The sequence below is a fragment of the Dromiciops gliroides genome, chromosome 4 (assembly GCF_019393635.1).
Source record: "Dromiciops gliroides isolate mDroGli1 chromosome 4, mDroGli1.pri, whole genome shotgun sequence".
Lineage (NCBI taxonomy): Eukaryota > Metazoa > Chordata > Mammalia > Microbiotheria > Microbiotheriidae > Dromiciops > Dromiciops gliroides.
Window position 1 is genome coordinate 294,052,218 of NC_057864.1, and position 22,285 is coordinate 294,074,502.

At 38.8% G+C, this 22,285-nt stretch overlaps 1 protein-coding gene across 1 annotated transcript in view; it reads left to right on the top strand.

The window, feature by feature from the left end:
• Positions 1 to 22,285, top strand: part of KCNQ5 (potassium voltage-gated channel subfamily Q member 5) — a 713,228-nt gene that overhangs the window by 650,957 nt on the left and 39,986 nt on the right. Inside the window, 1 exon segment of the mRNA XM_044003672.1 lies at positions 12,945 to 13,053. Coding sequence (XP_043859607.1) covers positions 12,945 to 13,053 — 109 coding nt within the window.

Sequence of the window (22,285 nt, forward strand, 5' to 3'; positions counted from 1 at the left end):
AACCACTTTTTATGTGCCAGACACTGTGTTGTGAGCTAAGGATACAAAGAAAAATTAGCAATTCCTGACCTTAAGGATCTTACATTCTCATAAGGAAAATAACACGTGCATACATAATAAGATATAAAAATGTGTACAAAGTCATTTCAGGGAGTAGGAAAAGCTAACAACCAGCACCTTCCAACCTACCCTGGCCTCTTCCTTCTTTTTTTTTTTGGGGGGTGAGGCAATTGGGTTAAGTGACTTGCCCAGTGTCACACAGCTAGTAAGTATTAAGTGTCTGAGGTTGGATTTGAACTCAGGTCCTCCTGAATCCAGGGCCAATGCTTTATCCACTGTACCATCTAGCTGCCCTGCCTCTTCCCTTTTTAACGCTGTTCAGTCATTACATTTGTGTCCAGCTCTTCATGACCCCATTTGGGGATTTTCTTGACCAAGATGCTGGAATGGTTTGACATTTTTTCTCCAGCTCATTTTATAGATGACAAACTGAGGTAACCAGTGTTAAGTGATTTTCCAGGCTCACACAGCTAGGAAATGTCTGTGGTCAGATTTAAACTCAGGAAGAAGAGTCTTCCTGATTCTAAGCCAAGTGTTCTATCCACTGTGGTACCTGGCTGCCTATACCCTTTCTAATAGTTCTTCCTAACTGGGCCCCTTCCAATCTACACTGGCCTCTTCCCTTTCTAGCCTTGGACTTTACTCCTCTCCACTTGCTCTACAATCCAATTTACACTGGCCTACCTGCTGTTCCTCACCCATGGCACTGCATCTCCCATCTTCATTCTTTATTGCTTGTCCCTCATTCCTGTAATTCCTTCCTCGCCTTTGTCTCTTAGATTCCCTAACTTCCTTTAAAGCTCAGCTTAAATTGTACCTTCTCTAAGAGGCCTTTCCCTGTCCTCCTCATGTTGTCTATATGTTGTCTCCCCTGTTAGAAGGAAATAAGGAAACAAGTATTTATTAAATGCCCACTATGTACCAGGCACTGTGCTAAGCACTTTACAAATATCATCTCATTTCATAACATAACAACCCTGAAAAACAAATGCTATTATTATCATCCCCTTTTTACAGTTCAGGAAACTGAGAAAGACTGAAATTAAATGACTTACCCAGATTGACACAGTTAGTAAGTGTCTGAGGCTGGATTTGAACTCATGTCTTGAAGGCAAAAATTGCTTTTGCCTTTTTTGTTGTTGTTGTTGTATTTCTAGTGATTTATACAGTGTCTGGCACATCAGTATCTAATAAATGCTTGTTGACCAACTGATTATTGATTAATTTCTTTTTTAAAAAGCTTGTTATAGAAATAGTTGGCATTGAAAAAACCAATTGAAAAAGAGATTGGCAACTTCTTTACAGTGATCCATTTATAACAGCTCACCTTTCTATAGCACTTAGGTTTCTTTTATCTTCTTTGCCAGGGTTGTTTTCACTATCATCAAAAATGTGTTTTGTGTGTTAGCCAAGAGATATTCAATTTTCATTCTTTGTTGAAAGACTAACTAGAAAATCCAGGATGGGGAGGGGGGCTTCAGAAAGGACTAAGCGCTTCTCATGTGAAGGCTTGCTGAACCCATTTCAGGGTTTTGATATACACCTGACTCACCCATCTCTCACCTGTGGCTCTAAGAAGCTCACAGCAGCCACACCCTGGTAAACCATCTCAGCAGCTAAACTAGGTTGAGGTAGCCAACAGACTTAAATCTGTCAGTGAGTTAGGGGGATGTCTACTCCAAGCATGTGAAGCCTTTCCCTGGTGGGACAGGCAGATGAGAACAATTTGTTCTAATGGCCATGAAGTCAGCTGAAGCAAGCACTGTGGAGTGCTTACAGCTTGGTCAGACATTGAAGATGGCAAGATCATCCTAGGCCATCTTGGGCCACTTCCAGTCATCTAGAAAAGTCTAGCAGGGCCCTTGGTAACTATGCACCATTTACCACATATCAGAGAAATTAGCTTTAAGCAAAGACACTGGACCACCTATAGAAATAATGTTCACACATCAGGGCCCAACCAGCTACTTTAAACTCTAGTAGCCCAGTAGGAGATACCTTTGTATGTGTAAGAATTTAATATGATGACTATATTTAGGATGGTATTTAATAAGAGTCAGGAAATGACAGCAGTAAGGGAAGATATAAGAAACCCAAGCAGCAGAGGAAGTAGAGAGCTCTTGGAAAATGAATTGTAGTTCACGACATGATGTTATAAATTAGTTGTCAACACCATAAGTAACGGTCACATCAAGGTACTGTCCTGCAATGTGATAGGGTAGAATTATTTCATGTGTCATTTAAGTTCCTGGAATTAAAATGTTTGGCAGAATCTTGATCCTGTGTCAAGATCAGAAGAGACATGAATTTTTCACATGTAACAAGATAAGTAACTACTTTTTAAAAAGAAGCAATCATCCAAGCATGAAGTGTGTGGGTCAAAGGAAATACCAAAGGATAAAGAAGACAGAACTGAAATACAGGAGACTGGTTATCCTAAAGCTGATTTTTTTAAGTCATCTTGGAACAATATGGTAGAGTTGCCACCAGTTCTTGTAATTCTTAAGGGGCTGAAAATCATTTCTTTTACTTTTTTATGAGTCAGGACCAGCTGTTGCTGCTCTGTAAGGACATCATGTTGTCTCAAGTGAGCTTTCTGGGATGGTTCCATTGGCAAGAAAGGGGAGTCCTGTTTTCTTGGAGCATTGATTAATTCAGAGGGACAAACTAATTAAAGGATTTGGGCAGATTTCCTTTGGACCAAAGAGAAATTTAGAGATCTTGGACTAGAGAGGCAGCTTGGCTTAAGTAATGGATAGACAGCCAGGCACAGAGTCAGAAGTTCTACTTCTAATAGAAACTAGCTGTGTGGTCCTGGGCAAATTAATCTGTCATTGCTCTAGGTAACTCTCTAAGACTATAAACTGCATATAAGGTAGGAGTTCCCTTACCTGCGAGTTCCCTATACTGATGAAATCACAGGTATAGTCCTTATCCTTGTAAAGGGAAAGAGTAATCTATGTGGGAAGAGGACAAAAATACATTCAGACTTTCCCCCACCACCCCCCAAAAAAATCTTAACAAGAAATTAACAACAACAAAGTTCCAGCTAAAATCTCACCTTCTTTCCCCTTCTCGCTAGTGCTTTCCCTCTGTTGATTATCTCCAATTTACCCTGTAGATAACTTTTTTTTTTAACCCTGTAGATACCTTGATTATACAGAGTGGGCCAAAAGTCCTGAAAGGGTCTGTTGTTTTAATAACTTTTTGAAAAGCAGTTTTTCTTTATTTTTGCCATTTACAAGATTTGATTTTTCACACATAATGTAAATTCATTTCCTATATATACTGTATTTGATGCTATGGTGTTATAAATTTAAAACAGAAAATAAAGGAGTTATGATACATTCATGACTTTGGGCCCACCAGTTATTTGCATATTGTCTCCCCCAGTAGACTGTGAGTTCCTGGAGAGTAGGGGCTGTCTTTTGCCTTTTTTGTATCCTCAATGCTTAAGCACTCATTGGAACTATTCAGTAAATGCTCATTGACTGACCAACTGATGGAGATTAGGATAGAAAAGTGAGACAGAAAGGGGATAATTTGGATCTACCCATGATACTTCCATTCAGTTTTGAATTCCAATGGAAAGAATTTGCTGCAGAGGCAAAATAACATGCTGTGAAAGCAACAAAAGAGACAGAATTCCAGTTTTTCAACTCCCTTGACAACTCCCATGGTCCAAGCAATTTTTTTCCCAGAATGCTATGGGCAGGGCACAATTTGATTCCTGAATTTCAAAATTCAGGATATAATTTCTCCCAATCCAAATAAAAGTATTTGAAAGCAAAACCCCAACTTGACTGGATAATAAGAAACTGAACAAAAGCTTTATTTTCCTTCAATTTAAGGCCAAGTCTTGGAACTAAGATCTCTTTTTATGGTCCCAACTAGTCTGTTACTCTGCTAAACACAAGAAATCTTCTCTTATACCTCTGTGTATCACCTACATTTATTGAAACACTCAATCAATGTTTGGTGGCAGTGGTGGTCATGGTGAACAACTCTATTGTAATGAATCAGACCAATGACTTTGAAGGATTCACCATATAGGCAACAAATTACCCTTCCAAATCATGTGTCAATAACATTAATATTAGTTGCATTCCCTCAGAATATAATGTCTGGCAGTAACACAGGTGAAATAAGTGGCAGATAGAAATATATTGGAAGGACACAAGAGAAGAGTCTGGGATGAAAATTTTTCTACACCTGTCATGACCCTATAGATAAGGGATAAAACAATATGAACAAACAGTTCTTAAAAGACTCAAACTATTGACAGCCATATGAAAAAGTACTCCAAATCACTAATAATAGAAATGCAAATCAAAACAACCCTGAGGTTTCACCTCACACCTAGCCAATTGGCTGAGATGACAAAAGATGGTAATAATGAATGTCAGAAGCACTGTGGAAAAATGGACACATTGATGCAATCAGTCAATAGGCATTTATTAAGCATCTAGTATGTGCAAACTTTGGAACTGACTGTGTGACATGGGAGACACTGACAAAGGACTGCCCAGCATGGCATGCCCCCATCAAAGAAGGTGCTATGCTCTACCAGGAAAGCAGAATTGAAGTAGCTCAAAAGAAACATGAAATATGAAAAGTTAGAGAATCTCCCCAAGTATTCATATGGCTCATTTGTGTACAACCTGTAGTAAAGCATTCTGAGCTCTTATTGATTTGATCAGCCACAGTTGGACATACAGTAACTTGACTCTAACATAATGATGTCATTTTGGTCCTCTTCCAGAACAAAAGACAACAACCAACCAACTATGTGTCAGGCACTGTGCTAAGTACAGGGGATACAGGGAAAGGCAAAAAAAAAGTCCCCATTCTCAAAGAGCTCACAATCTAATAGGGAAGACAAGTGCAAACAACTCTATACAAACAAGACGCGTGTAGGATAAATTGGGGATAATCTCAAGTGAAGGCACTAAGAATAAGCAGGACTAGGGGTGGCTAGGTGGCGCAGTGGATAAAGCACCGGCCCTGGATTCAGGAGTACCTGAGTTCAAATCCGGCCTCAGACACTTGACACTTACTAGCTGTGTGACCCTGGGCAAGTCACTTAACCCCCATTGCCCCACAAAAAAAAAAAAAAATAAGCAGGACTGGGAATGACATCTTGCAGAAAATATGACTTTAACTGAGATTTGAAGGAAACCAAGAAAGCTAAGAGACAGAAATGAAGAAGACAGTTGCAGGCATGGGGGATACCCAGTGAAATTGCCCAGAGTAGTGAAATGGAATATCTTGTGTGAGGAACACTGAGGAGACCTATGTCCCTGGATCACGGGGTATGTGAGGGGAATAAGGTATGAGAAAACTAGCAAGGTAGAAAGGAATAAGGGTATGAAGGGACTTTAAAAATCAAACCTGTTTTATATTTTATATGATACTTTCTATTTCCTACTGATAGTAGAGAACCACTGGAACTTATTAAATAAAAAGATAATGTGATCAGACCCTGGGCTTAAGGAAGATCAATTTGATAGCTGAATGAAGGATGGACTGAAGAGGTGGAGAGATTTGAAACCTGGAGACCAACCAGTAGGTTGTTTCCATGTCTAGGCTTGAAGTGATGAAGGCCTGCATTGGATAATGATATATTGTTGGTGTGGCTATGAATTGGGCCGACCATTCTGGAAAGTAAACTGGAATTATTTGAAGAGAATAACTAAAATATTCTTATCCTTAGACCCAGCGTTTCCACTACTAGGTATATACCCCCAAGAAAACCAATGATAAAAAAAAAATCCCCATGTTTGGGGCAGCTAGGTGGCGCAGTGGATAGAGCACCGGCCCTGGATTTAGGAGGACCTGAGTTCAAATCCGGCCTCAGACCCTTGACACATACTAGCTGTGTGACCCTGGGCAAGTCACTTAACCCCAATTGCCTCACCAAAAAAAAAAAAAAAATCCCCATGTTTACCAAAGTATTTATAACAGTATTTTTATGGTACCAAAAGCTGCAAACAAAGTAGATGCCCATCAACTGGGAAATGGCTAAATAAATCATGATATATGAATGCAATGGAATATTACTCTGCTATAGGAAATTCTATGAGTGCAGAGAAGCATACAAAGATTAGTACAAAAATGAAATAAAGAAAAAGTGTGTATACATGTGTTTGTACATATGTATGTATGTATATATATATATAATGACTATCAAAATGGAAATGGAAATATCAACCAAAAACAGAAACTAAATACTAAGAAATTATAATGCCCAAATTTAGCCCCAAAGAAGAGATATAAGAATGTATTTCCCCTAACTTCTTTGCTAAGTTGGGGAACCAAGGATATGAAACACTCATATAACATTAGAGTTCTTGAAATATTTTGCTTAATTTTTTCCCTCTCTTTTAAATCTTTATTATAAGTCTCTTATAATATGGCTTTCTGGGAAGAGATGACAGAAGGGATTCAATAGGAAATCTAGGTGATGTAAAAACAAAAGCTATAAATAAAAAATTATTTTTTTTTTAAATTTCCATCTTTGGATGGTTGTTCACTGGATTTGTTGGGGGGGTTTAAATTCTTAAGGATTATAATATAAGCATTTAATATATGTAAAAATTGAATGAATGACTGCAGGACCAACCTCCCAAGGTTCTTAGGAAACAGAAAGACAACATTTTCAGTATCTCAGTGGTTTTCAAACACAATTCTGGTAAAGGGAAAGAGAGTATCTCTCTATTCAACTCTTCTCTCAGGCCATGACAACCAAGGCTTCATTTTCTACCATCTTTCCTTGCAACAAACCTAAAAGGGATTGAGATTCTACCTAATTTCACCCTTGACAATTTTGCCTGAACATTAGTATTGTCTAGCATATAAAACCAGAATCTAAAATAAGAAGACTGTATGGTATGGTATTTAGAGCATGCTGGACCTGGGATCTAATTATCTGAATTTGAATTCTACCTCAGATATTTAATTATGTGATCATGAAAGAGCCATTTATTCTCTCAGAACCTCAGTTTACTCATCTTTAAAATGAGGACAATAATATTTGTATGCTCTACCTCAAAGAGTTTTATTGAGGAAAAGTACTGTAGAAAAGCTCATTGTTATTATCATTATTATTATAAAGCTTTTAATTCAAGAAGGGAAACCATTTCTGTGTCCCCTACTTCACTTTTCCATTCATTCATTAATTTATTAAATATACATTTATTAAGCAATAATAATTGTGCAAAGCACCATACTAGGAACTGGGCACCTAGATGGTACAGTGGATAGAGTGCTGGACCTAGAGTCAGAAAAACCTGAATTCAAATCCAGACTTAGAAACATTAACTGTGTGACCCTGGGTGAGTCATTTAACCCTGTTTGCCTCAGTTTCCTCATTTGTAAAATGAGCTGGAGACAGCAATGGCAAACCACTCCAGTATCTTTGTCAAGAAAACCCCAAATGGAGTCAGGAAAAGTTGGACACAACTGAAACAACTGAACAATAAGAAGGAACTGGACAAGGTACCAGATAAATAAGGCAGGTTTCTGCCAATAGAGAGAGATGACATGCACATAAATAAATATTATACAAATTAGAATATATAATCAGTAAGAACAAAAGACAAAAATGCTATGATATTAGATACCAGCTGAGAGATCAGGGCTTTTTTGAGAAATCAGAATCATTTCACCTGGACCTTGCAAGGGAAAAATTATAGAAAGGATTGAGTACAGGGGCAGGTTGAGGAAAAAACAATCCCAGACATACACGCATGCATATTTGATAGATACATACATATATATAGATAGATACATGCATATATAGATGCATACATACTTGTATACAAGCATACAAATATACACACACACACACACACACACACACATATATATATATATATATATATAAACAAAGGAGAGAGTGATTTAAAAAAAAAACATCAGATTTGGGGGAGGAAAGTAAAAAGCCCAGTTTTGAATGAAGTGCAAAGTATGTAAAGAATAATCAACCATGCTTACCTGGAAAGGTTGAATTGACAGTTGAAACTAAATCAAGAAGGACCATCAATGTCTAGATCTTTTTTATTTTTTGGTAGGCCATGAGGAGCCACTGAAGGTTTTAAACAGAATGACATGATCAGAGCTGTACATTCCAAATAGATGACTCCAGCTAGGATAGATTGGAAGGTTTAAAAGCCTAGAAGAGGGGAGACTGGTTAGGGGATTGCAATAGCTTATGTGAAAAGTCATGTAGGAGCAGCTAGGTGGTATAGTGAATAAAGCACTGGTCCCAGAGTCAGTAAAACCTGAGTTCAAATCTGGCCTCAGACACTTAATAGCTGTGTGACCCTGAGCAAGTCACTTAACCCCAATTGCTTCCAAAAGTAAAAATAAAAAAGCCATGTAATAATAATAGCTAACATTTATATGGCACTTACTGTATGCTAGGCACTGTGCTAAGCATGTCACAATTATTATTTCATTTTATCCTCACAACAACCCTCCAAGGTAGGTGCTTATTATTATCCTCAATTTACAGATGAAGAAACTGAGGGAAATGGAAGTTAAGTGACTTGCCAGGGTCGCACAGTTAGTAAGTATCTGAAGCTGGATTTCAACTCACCTCATCCTGACTTCACCAGGCCCAGCACTCTCCCCTGTGCCACCTAAACTACCTCTAAATTAAAGGGAAGGGGGGCAGCTAGGTGGCACAGTGTTTAGAGCACCAGCCCTGGATTCAGGAGGACCTGAGTTCAAATCCAGCCTCAGACACTTGACACTTACTAGCTGTATGACCCTGGGCAAGTCACTTAACCCTCACTGCCCCGCAAAAAAGTAATTAATTAATTAATTAAAGGGAAGCAGGATATAAGAGATGTTGCATTTTCTTCACATGTAGGAACTATGTTTATATCTGTATCTTAAAGTAACTATGATAATGAACAGTAATGAAAATTTATTTTGAAATGCTGTATATAATGTGGTTATATTATAGAGGTTGCTTAGAGCCTACCCAACTAAGCCAAAACATAACGAAATGAAGAAGAGAGAGTATAGAAACATCTTGGTTTCCTGCAGTATTGCAGCTGATAAAATGTGGGCATGATTGTGCATTTGACAGTTTTTAAGGGAAATTCTTGCTATACATAGCACTCAGATGCTATATTTAGAATGTTTCGCTTGTTATCTACTCAGAAGAAAATGTCAGAGTCTAATGCTCAGGCATCTCCCCAAAACTCCCTAATGGCCCCACTGTGGATGCTCTGCTCTATAAACTGCAAGATTAACAAGACTAACAATGGACATTTATAATTCGCTTTAAAATTTACAAAGCATCTTATATGCATTAACTCCTTTGAACCTCAAAACCTTTTTAGTTAAATAGTACAGATATTATTATCACCATTTTAGAAATGAGGAAAACAGGCACCTGCCCTGGATCATGAAACTAGTAAGTGTCTGAGTCAAGACATCGACCAAGGTGTTCCTCCGTCCAAGACTGGAGTTCTGTCCACCATACCATGCTACAGTTATGTTCAATGTACAGTTTATCAGTACTCTTATAGTTTTACCCTCCCCAAGTCTATCTTTCTGTCTGTATGTCTCCTCCTTCCAGAACTCCCCACCCCCTCCACCTTCTGAAGAGCCTGTCATTCACAGAACTGTTTTAAGGATTTCCCATAGTATGCTGTGGTGTGGTAGACTTGGGTTCAAGACTTGGTTCTGCCACTGACCTCTAGGTGGCACAGTGGATAGAGTACAGGGCCTGGACTTAGGAATACTGCTCTACATGAGTTCAAATCTGGCCTCAGACACTTCCTAGTTGTGCGACCCTGGACAAGTCACTTAACCCTCTTTGCCTCAGTTTCCTGGAGAGGGAAATGGCAAACGACTCCAGTTATTTTTGCCAAGAAAACCCCAAATGGGGTCACAAAGAGTCAGATATGATTGAAAACAACTGAACAACAGCAAAGCTTGAGAAAGTCATTTAGAATCTTTGGACTTCTGTTTCCACATTTGCAAGAGGGGAGAAATAACACCTGTCCTAAGCACTTCACGTTGTTAAGCCTGTTGGCATATCCTTCAAGAGAACAGCACTAAACTGTGTCAGCAGTGTCCTTTAGGACTCTCATTTGAGTATGAGAATGTTTGGCTCTTAAATGACCTATTATCCTTAGCAATTCAGTCTTGAGTGGCTACAAAGCAGGCCTATGCCTGGCCCAGTGAGCTGGACACAGTAGGAAGTAGCTCTAGCATTATTATCCTGTTTTACATTGTTCTCTTTGATATAGCCTTTGATAGATCACCTTTCATTCCAGACAAACAGCACTTTCAACAGTTCCCCCAACCTGACATTCATCTCTCCCACCTCCGTATATTTTCACAGGTGAACCCCCAAGGTTGAAATGCACTCCTTCATCTCCACTTCTTAGCATCCTTGTCAGTCTTTAAGGTTCGGCTCATGTACCACCACCACTTCTGTGAGGTCTTCCCTGACTCTGCCTCACCCCCTGGTTATAAATTTTCTTACCCTCCTCAAACCACCTTATTCTGCTTATTTGTGAACACTTAGGTACACAGTAATAGCTCACATTCTTTATGGTTTTCATAGCACTTCCCTCACAACTGTGTGAGGTAGGTAATAAAAAGTCATCACTATTCCAGAAAAGTCAATTTAAAACAGGCTCTCAAATGGCTGACAACGTGAGATCGTTGAGATCATCTGCACACATGAAAGTAATAGTCAATTAGTATTTATTAAGTGCCTAGTAGATGTTAGGCACTATGCCAAGTGCTGGGGATACAAAGAAAGACCCCCATAAAATTAGTCTTTGATCTCAAGGAGCTCACAGTCTAACAAGGAAGACAACAAGCAAACATGTACAAACAAGATATTTATTGTTCCTGGCTCCAAGCCAGGAACTGCACCACTGCACCACCTAGTTGCCCCTCAAACAAGATGTAGGTAGGTAGGTAGGTAGGTAGGTAGGTAGGTAGGTAGGTAGATAGATAGATAGATAGATAGATAGATAGATAGATAGATAGATAGATAGATAGATAGATAGATAGATAGATGAGAGAGAGAGATTAGATAGGGGCAGTGAGGTGGCACAGTGGATAGAGCACTGGCCCTGGATTCAGGAGGACCTGAGTTCAAATCCGGCCTCAGATACTTAACACTTACTAGTTGTATGACACTAGGCAAGTCACTTAACCCCAATTGCCTCACCAAAAAGAAAAAAAAAAAGGATAGAAGGACTGAGAAAGGCTTCTTTAAGAAGGTGAGACTTTAGCTGAGTCTTATAGGAAGCCAGAGAAGCTAGGAGCCAGAGATGAGGAGAGAGAGAGATCCAGACATGAAGAAGAAAGAGTGAAAATGGTCAAGTCTGGAAAAAGAATGTTGGGTTCAAGGAACAGAAAGGAAGCAGTGTCACTGTATCACAGAGTGAGGAGAGTAAGGTATAAGAAAACTGGAAAGGTAGGAAGGGACCAAGTTATAAAGAATTGTAAAAGCCAAACAAAGGTGGGCAGATAGGTGGCACAGTGGATAAAGCACTGGCCCTGGATTCAGGAGAACCTGAGTTCAAATCCGGCCTCAGACACTTAACACTTACTAGCTGTGTGACCCTGGGCAATGTGTAATTTAAGATTCTAAATGAGGATTCTAATCTGTCCCCCCAGTTTTGGGGGAAACTGACTAAAATCACTGATAAAACGAGGTTTTTAAGGGTTTATTGAAAAATAGAAAGAAAAAGATTAAGAACAGAATTCCAACAGCCTGGTATTCCTATCTTTCCTCAAATTTCCCGTGAAGTCCTCTGCTGCCACCACCACCATCAAGTCAGGAACCCAAAAGAACAAGAGCTCTCCGCACAGGCTCTCTTTCCTCCTTCCTGTCTCCTCCCAGAAAATAGGAGGCTCCTCAAGTTGATTGGCTGGTAGCCTTGATAGACAGCACCCATGAACAAACGTCATTTCCTGACGCCAAGGAAAAGCCACATGGCCTTGCCCTCTGAGGCATTTTCCTCATGGTGGAGCTTTCCCACAGCAAGTCTCCAGTAGGTGGCATCATTCCAATCATTACAGCAAGTCACTTAACCCCAATTGCCTCAACAACAAAAAATCAATATGAACTCAGGTCCTCCTGAATCCAGGGCCAGTGCTTTATCCACTGCGCCACCTAGCTGCCCCCTATATTTTATCTTGATGGGAACGAGGAACCACTGGAGTCTATTGAATAAAAAAGTGATATGGTCAGACTTGTGGTTAAGGAATAGTAGTTTGACAGCTGAGTGGAGGATGGATTGGCATGGAAACAACCAGCAGGTTATTGCAACATCTAACACTGTGTTAAACTTTGTGACCCTGCTATGAAGTAATATGGGAAGGGAAATGACAGCAGAAAGAGACCAATTTATTTTTAATGAATGAATCAACACTTATAAAGCATCTACTATGTGCCAGCCAGAGTGCTAAGTGCTAGAACTACTAGAGACAAAAAGTAAACAGTTTCTGTCCTCAAGAATCTTACAATCTATTGAGGGAAACAATACAAGTATACATAAAAATCTGCAAAATATGAAGAAAACAAATACAAATAATATGGAAGTGTTGAGGGGAGAGACTGTGTGTAAAGAAGTCAGAAGAGGCTTCAGGTGGTGTCTGAGCTGAGACTGAAAGGATTCTAAGAGATGGAAAAGAAAAATGTCCCAGACATGGGAGGCACCTGGTACAAGGGCACTGGAGATTGGCTAAGATCAGCCCACCTGTTCACTTTGGGTTAAATGGTTTATATTTTTGGCTTATTCAGTGGTGATATCTAAAATGAATACAAACAGCATGTTGTGCTTTAAATCATTGATTTTGTTTTAAGGATTTGTTACTCAACTCCTAATTTTATCTTGCAGCTGACACTGCTCTTGGAACAGATGATGTATATGATGAGAAAGGATGTCAATGTGATGTTTCAGTAGAAGACCTCACACCACCACTGAAAACTGTCATTAGGGCCATCAGGTAGGTGAAAAAAATGTGGCAAGGAGCCAGAGCTGATTTACTATGTTGTTATGTTCCTCCCTCAAGAGGTAAATAATTTCTGCTTTAGGTTCCTATTAGTCAACATACCTATCAAAGGCTGAAACATTCTCTCCTTGTAATAATAATAATTAACATTTATATAATACTTTAAGGTTTGCAAAGTGCTTTATGTATTATTTCATCTGATAATAGAGATGATAGATTCAGTGCTCAGGGTTTTGTCGGTGTTGGATAAAGTCTGAAAAGTCAGATAGAGTTGGAGAGAAAAACCATACGATGGCTAGCTTGGCTGTAATTTGTGATATTAAAGACATTTAACTTAAATGCCATTCAACTTTTAAAAATCCTTCCTGTGAGGGGGCAGCTAGGTGGCACAGTGGATAAAGCACCAGCCCTGGATTCAGGAGGACCTGAATTCAAATCTGGCCTCAGACACTTGATGCTTACTAGCTGTGTGACCCTGGGCAAGTCACTTAACCCTCATTGCTCCACAAAAAAAAAAAATCCTTCCTGTGAACTGGCACTCTCTTATTTTAACCCTCATGTCCCTAAAGGATAGCTTTGAAAGGGTTAAACATAGGATAAACACAAAATGATTTTGTAGTTGTACTAGGCCTTGCCTGAGTGAAATGTAATACTCAAAGGCTGTCCTTAGCTTTTATCCTGTTTTTAGTGAACAAGAAGCTAAAAGAGATATTCAAAATAATTTTATTTACCCAAAGAACTCAGAAAGTGAAGCCAAGGAAGCATTAGGTTCTCCATCTGCTGTCTCTGTTTACTTTAGTTAATATTTTCACAGGAATCAGTTCTGTTTGAAGGGAATCTAGCACACTGCCTGGAACATATTAGGCACTTAGACAATCTTACTGATTGACTTAATGATTTATTGATTGACCTTTCCAATGCAAGAAAATGCTTCCTTTTAGACAGTCTATACAAAGTCAGTAGAAAACTTAAGAAGTAACCCCCCCCCAAAAAGAAAAAAAAAGTAACCCAACACCCCCAGGTATTTATGAACATTCCAGTGATAGATATATTTCCTCCTAATTTCAGCTGGATATTTGTCATCCTGCTCCATTCAAGCCCCTGCAAGTCTCTTGGCCTAGACACTTTTCACTGCATACCTTTAGTCTAAGTCTCTGGAAAGCAATGTACATGTAGTGATTTTGGTTAAACATTAGAAGCAAGGCATATTTGGGATAATGAAAATATTAGTGACTCTAGAAAACTTTAACATGCATCAGCACTATTAGGCGAAAAGATAAATAAAATAGTCCTCCAACCACTTCCATCTTTCTCTTGATTAACCAGCATACACAGAGGCTCAAGTAACTGGCAATATGGGAGACCTGGAGGTCTTTGGTGGGTTCTGTGCTCTGTAAATAGGAAACTCTAGTCAAAAAGTGCCTGGAGCCTTCAGAAAAAAGGAGAGGAAGAGAAGGAGGAAGGGAGGAGGAAAATGAGGGGGAAGGAGCTTTCAAAATCATTTTGAAAGACTCTATCCATGTCAGTGACAGATGAAAGACTAAAGGCTGGTCAGACCCACAAAACGTACTAAAATCTTTGTTAATCAACATGTAGATTCTTAGCCTATTTACCAGTCATATCACAAGAACTTTTCCTTTAAGTTTTCTGCTTTTTACTTCTGTGTTTTCAACCTATAGCTGAGGAAAACAACTTAACCTCCATTTATGGTTTAAAATCTGCTCATCTGATCTATCTAACCCTACAGGAAAGTAGGAAGGGAAGGAGATAAAGAGGGAGGGACAAAAGAAGGAAGGGCAGATTGGGGGAGGGGACAGTGAAAAGCGAATCCCTTTTGAGGAGGGATAGTGTGAAAGAAGATAGATAATAGAGTAAATATCGGGGGAAGGGAATAGGATGGAAAGAAACAGTTAACATTAGTAATTATGAAAAAAAGAAAAGGAAAAAATATACAAAAATATTTATAGCAACTCTTTGTGATGGATAAGAATTAGAAATCAAAGGAATGACCATCAATTGGGGAATGACTGAAGAAGCTGTGATGTATGATTGTAATGGAATATTATTGTGCTATAAGAAATGACAAAGGGGCAGTTAGGTGATGCAGTGGATAAAGCAATGGCCCTGGCTTCAGGAAAACCTGAGTTCAAATCCAGCCTCAGACACTTGACACTTACTAGCTGTGTGACCCTAGGCAAGTCACTTAACCCCAATTGCCTCACACACAAAAAAAAGAAATGACAAGCAGGATGATTTCAGAAAAACCTTGAAAGACTCATACAAACTGATGTATAGTGAAGTAAGCAGAACTGGGAGGACATTATGCACAGCAATATTGTTCTATTAGCAATTGTGAATGACTTGACCACTCTCAGCATTGCAATGATCCAAGACAATCCCAAAGGGCTAATGATGAAGCATACTATCCACTCCCAAAGAACGATATTGTTTGAACACAGATTAAAAAAAAAGAAAAGAGTACTTGTGGATTGTACATATATATATGTGTGTGTGTGTATGTATATATATGTAAATCTATTCATCAAGAGAGATGAAGACAGCTCTATATCAACTTGTATCACTGCCTCTTTAAAGACAGCATGGCATATTGGAAAGAAATTGAGTCAAAAAACCTAAATATGAATACTGCCTCTTGTATCTAAAAATTATATGATTTATATTATATTTATATAAGCAAATAATTTAAGTCCTCTGTGCCTATTTCCTTGGCTATAAAATTGAGTCAATAAGATTAATTGCCTATTTCACATGGTTGCTGTGAGGAAAATGCATACAGAAACATGAGCTAGTATCATTCTTATTCAGAACTTTCCGATGTTTCATTGCTTTTAAGATTCATGTCTGGCTTCCTACACCTTTAACTAGATTTTATTTCTCATTTCTTCATGAACTTCTGAAACTTTCTAGTTTTTACATCTGGAAGAAATTTTTTCTTCCTTTCTATGTTAGTTTGTCTCAGGCAAAGTCAGACAGAACAACTCTAACTTTGTACCTTCATCCCATTTGTCTCTTAAGGTCCCTTTCGGTGCTAAAATCCTATGAATCTCTCATGGTGTGCTGGGGATAACCTGATTAGTGGATGAAAGATTTGTGGTTAATTTTCTAGATATAAGTACATGATTAAAGGATCATGTTAACTACCTTAATCTGGAGGTTCAAGTCTATACATCTTATTCAGGAGCTTGCCCTGAGCATCTTTGCTGCATAAGTAAGCTCAGGTTCACTTAACCAGAAAATTCAATTATCCAGAACCCACAACTCATCCACTACACCAGATAACTAAAATACCATGGTGGTCCTAAGTTTCTTTATTGACAATAACACTTGCTCATCATTAATGTGATATATCTTTTTTGGTTAGTGTGACTTTGCCATTGTGTTTTTCCCATTATAGTGAGTACTTAACTTTTTTTTTAACTTCTTTTTTAATCAGTGGTTAGAAATACATTTTGGGGGTGGCTAGGTGGCACAGTGGATAAAGCACTGGCCCTGGATTCAGGAGTACCTGAATTCAAATCCAGCCTCAGACACTTAACACTTACTAGCTGTGTGACCCTGGGCAAGTCACTTAACCCCAATTGCCTCACTAAAAAAAAAAAATACATTTTGTAACCCAGTCATTAGACATTATTTCCTGAAAATGAAACTAAATGGTATTATACAGGGGAAAATTATTCCATTTGAGAGTTGATAGGACAGAAAAATGCATTAAATTTGCTATTTGTAAGGTGTTTTGGTTTTGTTTTGGTTTTTTGTGGGGCAATGAGGGTTACTTGACTTGCCCAGGGTCACACAGATAATGTCAAGTGTCTGAGGTCGGATTTGAACTCAGGTCCTCCTGAATCCAAAACCGGTGCTTTATCCACTATGCCACCTAGCTGCCCCTATTTTGTAAAGTTTTAATTGTTATATTTTTCTGTGGTTATTAATGTTTATTAGGCATGTATCATATGATTGGGTATTTTTATGGAATGCTAAAATTTCCCTCTCTGCTCATAATCTCCTGTCCTTTTCTTTCTCTCTCTGCTTCCCTCATTCTAAATCCATTCTTTGTCATCACTTTGGTCTCTAATACCTCCACCCCTCCCTGCGTTTCCATTCCATTAGTTACCCCTATTCCAAACTCATTTTCCGGGGCAGCTAGGTGTCACAGTGGATAGAGCACTGGCCCTGGAGTCGGGAGGACCAGAGTTCAAATCCAGCCTCAGACACTTGATACTAGCTGTGTGACCCTGGGCAAGTCACTTAACCCCAATCGCCTCACAAAAAAAAAAAAAAATCCTACCAAACTCATTTTCCTTCCTTCTTTCTTGACCCTATAATTAAAAAGTTCAACTATGCTCTTGAATATCTCTCATAGCAGATTACTTTATCTCTGACTTTCCTGAAAAAATCAAGCCCATCTCTCTTGCTCCCTTTCTTTTCTTTTTTTTTTTTTTAGTGAGGCAATGGGGGTTAAGTGACTTGCCCAGGGTCACACAGCTAGTAAGTGTTAAATGTCTGAGGCTGGATTTGAACTCAGGTACTCCTGACTCCAGGGCCGGTGCTCTATCCACTGCGCCACCTAGCTGCCCCTTGCTCCCTTTCTTAACATTTGAAAATCCCTCTATATCATTATCCTCATAATCATGATAAATGTAAAATCTAACACTGGGGTTCAAAAAAACCAATTTCACAAGTTGGGGTAGGCATAGCTAAAGAGCAGCTCATTAGGAAAAGATGGGGTTTTACTGGACTAGAAGTTCAACATGAGTTAACAATATGATGTGGCAGCTAAGAAAACTGCATTAAGAGGTACATAGTGTCCAGAAATAGAGAAGGGGCTAGGAGGGAAGTAAGTCTCTTGTTGCTCTATTTTGCCCTTTGCAGACAACATCTGGAGTATACCATTCAATTAGAAAAAGCCATATTTTAGGACTTAGACTAATTTCTCCTTTACATTGATAGTCTAAAGAATTTCTTGATGAGGACAACCAGGATAGTAAAATGACTCAAATTCATGTCATGAAGGATCACGTAAATGAACTGAGGATACATAGGCCAGAAAAGAAAGACTTAACAGAGCTATAATAACTATGTACAAGCACTTTAAAGGTTTTTCCTTGTAAGAAGGAACACTCCCGTTCCCCAGTGGCAGGGCAGATAATACCCAAATGTGACAACTTAGACACAAACAAAAAGCATCAAACTTTTTTTTTTTTCTGCAATTTCAACCTATGGCTGAGGGAAATAAATTGATTTAGTCTCCATTTAAGGTTCATTCTAATCATTAAGAGAGTCAGATACTTATCTCCTCGGTGTATACCCCAAGTTCTTCCATCTATCACCTTCTTTTCTCTGAGTTTCTGTGTCTCTCTACTTCCTCTGTTTCTGTCTCTCTCTCTCTGTGTCTCTGTGCCTCTATCCCTGTGTCTCTTCTCTCTGTGTCTGTTTCTGTATCTCTCTTTTCTCTCTCTCTCTCTCTCTCTCTCTCTCTCTCTCTCTCTCTCTCTCTCTCTCTCTCTCTCTCCCTCTCTCTGTCTCCTTCTGTCTCCCTCTATCTCTCTCCCTGTCTCTCTCCCTGTCCCTCTGTGTGTCTCTGTCTCCCTGTCCTCTCTAACAATCTATCAGGGAACCTTGCACATAGTAAGCACTTAAAAAAGTGGCTGAATTATTATTTATGATAGTAATAGCTGGGGGCAGCTAGGTGGCATAGTGGATAAAGCACCTGCCCTGGATTCAGGAGGACCTGAGTTCAAATCAGGTCTCAGACACTTGACGCTTACTAGCTGTGCGACCCTGGGCAAGTCACTTAACCCTCATTGCGCCGCCCCCCTCCCCAATTAATAATAGCTAACATTTATAGTATAACACTATTAATGTTTACAACTATAACACTATTAAGGTTTGCAAATGACTTTTACATGTTATCTCAAGCAACAGAATAGATTATTTATATAATTTATTCTTGTTAAAATGATCTATTAACAACCAGCCAGTATTTATAGGCTTTTTTTTTTCAGGGCAATGAGTGTTAAGTGACTTGCCCAGGGTCACACAGCTACTAAGTGTCAAGTGTCTGAGGCCAGATTTGAATTCAGGTCCTCCTGAATTCAGGGCCGGTGCTTTATCCACTGTAACACCTAGCTGCCCACTAAAGACAATTTTTTTAAATCAGAAAAGTTTAATTTTTTTCCATAATAGAATTTTCATTCTCTTTATTATTGCCTATTTTTTTCTCCTTTTTTACAAAGATATTGGGGGGCAGCTAGGTGGTACAGTGGATAAAGCACCGGCCCTGAATTCAGGAGGACCTGAGTTCAAATCCGGCCTCAGACACTTAACACTTGTTAGCTGTGTGACCCTGGGCAAGTCACTTAACCCCAATTGCCTCACTTTTAAATAAATAAATAACAAAGATATTGGGACTCATTCACATAGACATCAAACACAGGTTTTTAATTTTCTTACTTGGGATGCAACTAGTGACCCAAAAGAGAAGGAAAAAAAACTGTTTAGTATCATGAGGTTTTTTTCAAGTGCATAATCTGTTTAATCACAACTTGTTTTTTTATTTTTTCTTTAATTGGTAATGATTTAGAGCATTTTTTCATATGATTATAGATTGCTTTGATTTCTTCTTCTGAAAACTGCCTATTCATATCTTTCAACCATTTATCAATTGGGAATATCTATTATTTTTATAAATTTCACTCAGTTCCCTCTATATTTTAAAAATATAGACAAACTTGCTGTAAAAATGTTTATTACAAGGCACCTAGGTGGCGCAGTGGATAAAGCACTGGCCTTGGGTTCAAGAGTACCTGAGTTCAAATCCAGCCTCAGACACTTGACACTTACTAGCTGTGTGACCTTGGGAAGTCACTTAACCCTCATTGCCCCACAAAAAGTAAAAAAAAAAAAATGTTTATTACTTCATTGTCTGTGATACTTTTTCTCAACATGTAGTTTCCCTAATTATCTCTTTTAATTTGGTCTATTTTTGCTTTTGCTTTGTCTGAGGATCATGATTACTACCCCTGCATTTTTTACCTCAGCTGAAGCATAATAGACTCTGCTCCAGGGCCTTATTTTAACTCTGTTTATGTCTTTCTGTTTCAAATGTGCTTCTTGTAAACAGCATATTGTTAGATTCTGGTTTCTAATCCATTCTGCTCTCCACTTCCATTTTATGGGTGAGTTCACATCATTCACTTTCTTTTTCTTTTTTTTTTGGTGAAGCAATTGGGGTTAAGTGACTTGCCCAGGGTCATACAGCTAGTAAGTGTCAAGTGTCTGAGGATGGATTTGAACTCAGGTCCTCCTGACTCCAGGGCCGGTGCTCTATCCACTGTGCCACCTAGCTTCCCCCTGAAACTTTGGTATTTGACTATAATATTCCTGAAAGTTTTCATTTTGCATCTCTTTCAGGAAGTGATTGGTGGATTCTTTCAATTTCTATTTTATCTTCTAGGTCTAAGCTATCAGGGTAGTTTCCCTTTATAATTTCTTGAAACACAGCTAAGCACATTTTTGGTCATGGTTTTCAGGTAGTCTAATAGTTCTTGAATTATCACTCTTCAATCTATTTTCCAGGTCAGTTGTTTTTCCAGTGAGATATTTCACATTTTCTTCCATTTTTTTTCATTCCTTTGATTTTATTTTACTGTTTCTTGAAGCCTCATGGAGTCATTAACTTCTACGTGTCCAATTCTGTTTTTTAAGGAGTTTTTTTCTTCAGTGAATTTTGATACCTCTTTCACCCATTTGGTCAGTCCTTTTTTGGGGGGGGCGAGGGCGAGGCAATTGGGGTTAAGTGATTTGCCCAGGGTCACACAGCTAGTAAGTGTTATGTTTGAGGCTGGATTTGAACTCAGGTCCTCCTGACTCCAGGGCCAGTGCTCTATCCACTGTGCCACCTAGCTGCCCCCAGTCCTTATCTTTTGAAGAGTTCTTTTCCTCAGAAAAAAAAATTGTGCCTCTTACCATTTGTCCAATTCTCATTTTTAAGTTGATATTTTTTTCAATATTTTTGTGCCTCTTTGACTAAGAAGTTAATTCTCTTTTCATAAATTCACTGAAGAAAAGATCAGGGTCCCTGCTTCCTTATGACCAACCACAAGCGCTCCTCTCCACCCTGGAGCTGTGATCCAGAATTAATGGGTGATAAAAATTGCTAGATAGCACCAGGTCCTATGCCCAGAGTCCCCTATAATCTCTTTCTGACCAGTTGTCCAATCCCCTTACAGTCTCTGGGCTGAGAGCTCCCAAAGCCGCTGCTGCTGAGGCGGCTGCTGCTGTTGTTCCAGTTGCCTCCAAGGCCCAGAGCTGGTGTTATAGTTGCCTATACTCTGGCCACGGCCCTACCTTGGTGTCAAGAACCTCTCCTGCTCATGTTTTAAATTATTTTGTGCTAGAAAAATGTCTTACCCTGAATGTTTGTTTGCTATGCTGCTTCAGAATTCAATTTGATGCATTATTTTAAAGTTGTTTTGAAGGGAATGTTGGAAGAGTTTGGCTGGGTTGCTACTTCTACTATGCCATCTTGGCATACCTCCTTCTGCTTCTGCATTCAAGCTGTTGTGATATGTTGTTTTAGTTAAAGTATATGAAGAAAATCTGGCCTCACATACATATGTAGTTAGAAAAGATAAAAGTGTCTTGATAAGCAAATAATGTCTCAATATTTTTATAAAAATAGTTTTGACTTCATGAAGACCCTGGAACTCCCAGAGGTCCTCAGACCACACTTCGAGAATCACTGCACTATACTATGCTATGTCTCTGAAGAATTAATACGCAATCACTACAATTATATATATTTTCCATAAAAGAGACATTTTTGGGTGCAGCTAGGTGGCACAATGGATAAAGCACCAGCCCTGGAATCAGGAGTACCTGAGTTCAAATCTGGCCTCAGACACTTGAAACTTACTAGCTGTGTGACCCTGGGCAAGTCACTTAACTACCATTGCCCTGCACCAAAAAAAAAGAGAGAGAGGGAGACTTTTTTATATTTTAAAAATTCAAATAAAGAGGGGCAGCCAGGTGGTACAGTGGATAAAGCACCAGCCCTGGATTCAGGAGGACCTGAGTTCAAATCCATCCTCAGACACTTGACACTTACTAGCTGTGTGACCCTGGGCAAGTCATTTTTAACCCTCATTGCCCTGCAAAAATAAAAAATATAAAAAACAAAAAATTAAAATAAAGATTTTTTATTCTT